The 6,006-nt window shown below is 36.0% G+C and overlaps 1 protein-coding gene across 1 annotated transcript; it reads right to left on the minus strand.

Moving 5' to 3' along the window:
• Nucleotides 1–241: 241 nt before the first annotated feature.
• Nucleotides 242–5,706, minus strand: LOC124930835 (probable transcriptional regulator SLK2). Its single transcript, XM_047471195.1, has 10 exons — nucleotides 5,614–5,706; nucleotides 3,978–5,072; nucleotides 3,701–3,832; nucleotides 3,433–3,481; nucleotides 2,860–3,074; nucleotides 2,605–2,673; nucleotides 2,129–2,229; nucleotides 1,914–2,007; nucleotides 1,676–1,745; nucleotides 242–1,455 (listed from the first exon to the last, which is right to left on the minus strand). The coding sequence occupies exons 2-10, from the start codon at nucleotides 4,911–4,913 to the stop codon at nucleotides 602–604; spliced, it is 2,520 nt and encodes an 839-aa protein (XP_047327151.1). The 5' UTR covers nucleotides 4,914–5,072; nucleotides 5,614–5,706; the 3' UTR covers nucleotides 242–601.
• Nucleotides 5,707–6,006: the final 300 nt, after the last annotated feature.

The following is a 6,006-nucleotide window of genomic DNA, read 5'->3' on the forward strand; positions in this document are numbered from 1 at the left end:
TAATCCAATTATTATTATTAATTTAAGTGTTTGTTTTATGTCAACCAACCATTTATATATATGAAAGATCATATTAGAGTTTAAGAGTAGATTAGTGGACTTAAAAAATGAAATCTCGAGTGATGTCACGTCATTCTCGACATTAAATTTCGCTCTCTATCGTTACTCAATAATGAATATAATGAATTGTATTGGAGAAATTGAGCTCAAAAGTCTAAATAACTGTTATAACAGAAAAAAATGAGTAAGGGATATTGAAATTGCAATAACAGCAAATAATCTAGAAACTAGAGTTTGTTCATACTTCATAAACGTTAGGCTATGAAATTACAATTTAGGGAACTCCGGAGGAGAAAATCCAAAGCACCAAATAAGATGAAAAAAAAAATCTAAAAAAAAAAACAAAAAAACTAAATATTGCAGGTCCTGGAAATAACAAACAAACTGGCAGCCATTGTCACACGCAGAGAAAACAAACAAACAAACATGATACAGAAAATTGCTGTACAAGGATAATAAAGAAGATGTCTCGAACAACAAAACCCAACCATCCATTCATCCAAAAACCAACAACATTTTCAGTAATCCCGGGTAGTAGGTATTAGGACTTCCATGAAAAACCCATATTGTCGTTAAGTTCACTACCACCAAAGAACCCATTCTCACCAAAGTCATTACCCAAATCCTGAAACATGTTATCAGGTAAATGTAGATAATTAGTCAAATCCGACGATGATTTCCTTCCATGCTTGTTATTATTATCCCCAGCAGTTACAGCAGATGAATCGCTATTGGAAACACCACCACCACCACCACCGCCGCTGCCACCCCTGAAACTGTTACTTCTGCTTGGTGCTGCCGCTCCTCCCATTCCATTACCAGCTTTTGATGCATTATTAGGATGACCAACAAGAACTTGCTGAATCATTTGTTGTTGCTGTTGTTGTTGGTTGTCTTGAGGAGATTGGGCGTGTCTGTTATTATTATTATTATTATTACCTGCATGGAGACGTTGATTATTTACAAAATTGCCACCACCGATGGATCCTTGCAACGCTCTCTGACTAGTAGAATTATGATGATGTTGATGATGATTTATAGATGACGATGATGATGTTTCCTGTTGCTGCTGCTGGTGCTGCTGGGGTGACGAATTGGAGTTGTGGTGATTCATGGAATTTTGCCTCATCAGCATCATGTTTTGATAATTATTATTAGTTGGAGCCGCTGATGCAGCAACAACTTGGGCTGGCACATTCAAAGTTGTTGTTCCTCCTACTCCTCGATTGTTGTTGTTGGTCATCATCTGGCTATTTATACTTAATTTATTGAGAGAACTACTACTGCCATCTAAAGGCAAATTCTGGGCAGCTGCCAACTGTTGTTCTGCATCTGTTGTTGCCATTTGGAGTTTCCCAGAACCAGCAGATTGTCCAGGGTAGCTTTTCAAACCATCTGCAAATTCATAAATTCCGTTATTGTCATCGCCATTCATTAAGTGCTTATTTCAATTAAGTTCACTTGTATACGCAACCTAGTTGGGTTTGTTTTGGTGGGTTTCAAAAGATAACATCAAACAAATAATATGAACCTTTAAGAAAATGCATCAAAAGATTGGGTAGGAATGTGTATATTAATGATAAGTGAAAAAATTGAATGAACAATGATTTGTTACCAATTGAACCAATTTTCTGTTCTCGGCAGAAATCCATAAGATCTTTCATGCTATTAACCACCTCAGCTATCTGCATGAATAAAAAGTAGTTGAACAATTATTTTGGATATAAAAGAAGAAACCATGCATAAATATACATACGCTTAAACTTTCCAGCAATTTTAATATATGCCCTAATATTGATATAATAGATTGACAAAAATGGGACAAAATTTTCTGTTAGGAGCATATATCCCACCTGTAAGCATCTCACATATCTTTTGGAAAATCCCAGATCATTGAGCGACTGCAATTCCAAAGTTCTTGCCAGCTGACGGCCACCAGCCAGAACCCTAAAACAGGGATTCAAAATAAGCATAACATGTACCAAATATACTATTAACGTTTTTGAATAAAAGATTCTATGATTCCAAAATTACGGAGATTGAGGAACTGCCTGCCACTTTCACTTACATATTGCTATTCGCCTGCAAATCTTGCTTCGAGATGCCATCAGGCCCACTTTCGTTGATTGTGTTCTGGCATTTCTGGGCAACTTGTAGCAACTGACTTACCTGGAAATACAAATAGTAAATTGACGCATCATACTTAACCAGATACATTTACTTACACAAGTAATCGGAAAATATAACGGATTAAAAAAAGGACTTGAGAAATTTTCATTTGCTTTGGAGCTTTTTTCATTATTTATTTCTTTAATTCATGTTTATTGTCCTTTAATTTGTTGAATTAAGACACCCTTCAAAATAATCCAGTAATTTAACAGCTTCAAATACAAAAACCGTTTTCAAGAAAATTCAACAAATAACAAATATTTGACGGAAGAATAGCCTAGAGAATAATGGAAGAGAAACAAATTGCTAACTATACATGCATCTACCTAATCTTTTACATCAAGAAAACAACAAAAACCAAAAGGATAGATATACCTGTGGAGCAATTAACTTTCTAGAAAAGAACTCCTCGTGGCGATGTGCACAAAATTCCCAAGATAGTATCTGAAAAAAGAGTTGGCAATCATGCATTAACAGGTCATATAGAATATAGAAAGAGAAATATATATATATATATATATATATATATATATATATATATATATATATATATATATATATATATATATATATATATATATATATATATATATATATATATATAATGCAATTAAATGTTAATTTAAAAACCTTCAAATCAGGACTAAATATCACACGCAGCTGACCCTTGCGAATGACACGAAGCTGCTCATATACACTCTCTTGAACAGCCTTTTCGTAGTGCAACATCATTATCCCATTAGGATATCTGACTTCACGAGGTAAATCCAAGAACAAGAGTTCATCTAAGACACCGCTGTTAAACTTGATCTCATTTAGTCTTGGTAGCACTTCAAATGTTGCCTCTGTTGATATCAATCCAGAAAATCAAAATTACTTGCAACCCAAGATCTGGACTAATTGAATATTTCTCAAAATGTTCTGGACTAACTAATATCATGATTCCAAAAATTACGATAAAACTTAACACCACATAGTAATTTTCAGAAAAAGAAAAGAAAAAGAGCCAGCAAAGTTGATCTGCTTGCCCCGAAATGACCTAGACCAACAAATATCACTTGATTTTTTATTTTTATTTTGTAAAAGACAAAGGAGCTACATTTAGACAATTCTGGTGCCACCCAAAAAAAAGACTGCTATAATTATTAAATCAAACTTGTTCCACCAAAAGAAAAACCAAAAGGAAATGCTTAATACACTTACCAAAACCTCTCCCGGACTTGGAGCCACAAATTTCACATTGCCATGCATCCTGGACAAAAGAATAAAGATGAGGACCTAGATTATCTTAGAAAGATGCCAGCAAAGAAGAAAGATCAAAAGTGTAGGTAATTGAATTGGTTATAAATTTTGTGCACGACTGATCAATGGTCCATCTAAGTTCAACCGTAAGCCACATACTTCAACTTGCATCAATAAATTGTATAAGAAAGGTAATTATGATTTTGTATTAGAGAGAAGCAAAACTGACCATGGTAGCCTGGGGAAAAACACCAAGTGAATGATGTCCAACATTATCATATTGTGACAAGCACCACCTTTTCTTTGCGCGTGGTGAATAATACTCTGCTACAAACTTCCTCCAATAGGCAATTGAATTGTCCTGTTGAAGTAGATGACAAAATTAAAGTAACACTCAAACCATACAACAGACAACTAAACAAAAAGCCTAAGATTGTGCATTTGAATTATGTAAGCTGTTGAAGTGGAAGTGGAGAAATATTGAACTTGAAAATACATCAACTCACAGATGGTCGTTGCTGCTGATGATATAGGTACTGCATTAGCCGATTTGAACATGCGCCACTCTCAAAGGTTCGCTTCACGCCAGATATATGTTGTGTGCCTGGTTGTTGAAGCTGTTGTCTCAACGAAAGTTGCTGTTGTTGTTGTTGCAAGAATTGTACACGTTGTATGGGCGACATGGACTGTATTATTTGTTGCTGTTGCTGTCGTAATCTATGCTGCTGGATAATAGCTTGCATCTGAGGGTTTTGGTTGTGCAGCTGCATGGAGTCCTGTCTCTGCATCAGTTGCTGCAGAACCTGTTGCTGCAGAATATCTTCTTGCTTTATCTCCAACCTAGGTTTCTTTTGCATTGATGACATAGATGGGTCTTGGATGAAAGATCCAGGGATTCGTGAAAGTTGACCCATCCTCGCTGCAGACAAAGAAGTAGCAGCTGAAGCACCTTGTTGAGCCTGAGTTAATTGTCCTTGTTGGGTGCTTGGCTCTTGATTGGAGCTCTGCTGACCCAAAGAGGTTCCATCCATAATTGATGAACCAGAAACACTTACATTATTGGATGTGAACGACATGGGTGATGCCGGTAGACGCATGTAAGAGTCTGTATTGATGCTCGTACTTCTTTGTAGATGTGGACCTCCTGAAAGTACAGAATTGGCATCGGTTACCAACGAACTTGCACCCACACTTGGACCCGAGTTTCCCAAGCTGTTTAATAACACATCACTCGCATCCACAGAACCTAGACTAGCATGCATAACTCCCGGAATTGAATTTGACGAAGTTCCAAAAGATGAACTCAAATAATTATTCCCCACAGATTGTCGCTGTCCATCTCCTTGGAAAAAGATTCCAGAACTATAAGAAGAATGCGACAACCCTCCCGACACAAGCGAAGGTGCCATAGAAGGCACCGACACCTGGTGACCAGTTTCCATTACAACTCTCCAGCACCAGCCCTTTACCTTCTTATAATAAAAACAACAGGCTCAAATCCCATAACAACGACCCAATTCCACCTCAAGAAGTAGAATCCCGCAAATATAGCTTACAAAATTCCAAACAACAAAATACCCTAAGGTACCCTCCACTTGCAACTGAACAGATAATAAAAAACACCCATCTTTAGTTCAACTAATCCAATAAAAAAAGACAAAGCTTTTAAGTCACGGATTTCTCTGAAACCCTAATTTAAAAAAAAAAAAATACCCTCTAATTCTTCTAAAAGCTGGTAACCCAAGAACAGCTACAAATCAAATAATTAAGCAAAACAATTACTTAATTAAAAAGTTAAGTAAGTCTTTAACCAACCCATCATATATATTACAACTGATCGAACTCAAGTCCATTCAGCAGCTCATTAATAAATAAAAAAGAACAAAACTTGATCATGCAAAATGCTTAAGAAATGAAACCCATTACCAAATTAAGCACAGAAAACCAAAAAAAGCAGAAATTGAGAGATCGATTAAACAACATAAGAGGGAGATAGAACAAGAACAGGAACAGGAACAGAAAAGGTTTGAAGATCGTAAAGTAACTAGTAGTGATGAGAATAGTAAAATTAGAATACAAACATGGTATTGTTGCTGCAAAAGAGTAAGTGAGAAAATTGAGAGAAGGAAAGTGCAGTCGAACCTGATTTAAAGCTATGAAACACGACTAAATTGGCAGAGAAACAATGAACAAGAAAGAAAGAGATATAGAGAGAGAAAGAGATGAGTATGTATGTATATATCTAGAGGAAGAAGAAAGTAGAAATAATTAATTTACCGGATGTACCGGTCGATAACCCTACAAAACCGGGTATAACCGGTTTCTTAGTCAAGGTGGGGTTTGGAGACAGTCGGCAGCGCGACTGCTAGATCTCTTGTTCCTCGATTTTGACGTACACGTGGCTGTCTTATTACATGTGGTCCAATCAAACCAAATGCTTTTCTTTTTTCTCTTTATCGCCACAATAATAATACTGAATATCTAAACATGTTCTTTATTTTATGTTACATATTCAAATTCACCTTTAGACTTTAT

The sequence above is a fragment of the Impatiens glandulifera genome, chromosome 3 (genome assembly GCF_907164915.1).
Source record: "Impatiens glandulifera chromosome 3, dImpGla2.1, whole genome shotgun sequence".
Taxonomy (NCBI): Eukaryota; Viridiplantae; Streptophyta; class Magnoliopsida; order Ericales; family Balsaminaceae; genus Impatiens; species Impatiens glandulifera.

Excerpts from the sequence above, each read along its gene's own strand:
- LOC124930835 (XM_047471195.1), bottom strand. The coding sequence starts at position 4,913 with ATGGAAACTGGTCACCAGGTGTCGGTGCCTTCTATGGCACCTTCGCTT. Across the intron at positions 3,482-3,700 it reads TTTTTCCCCAGGCTACCATG|GATGCATGGCAATGTGAAAT; the intron begins GTCAGTTTTGCT and ends TCTTTTGTCCAG. Across the intron at positions 2,674-2,859 it reads TATTTAGTCCTGATTTGAAG|ATACTATCTTGGGAATTTTG; the intron begins GTTTTTAAATTA and ends CTCTTTTTTCAG.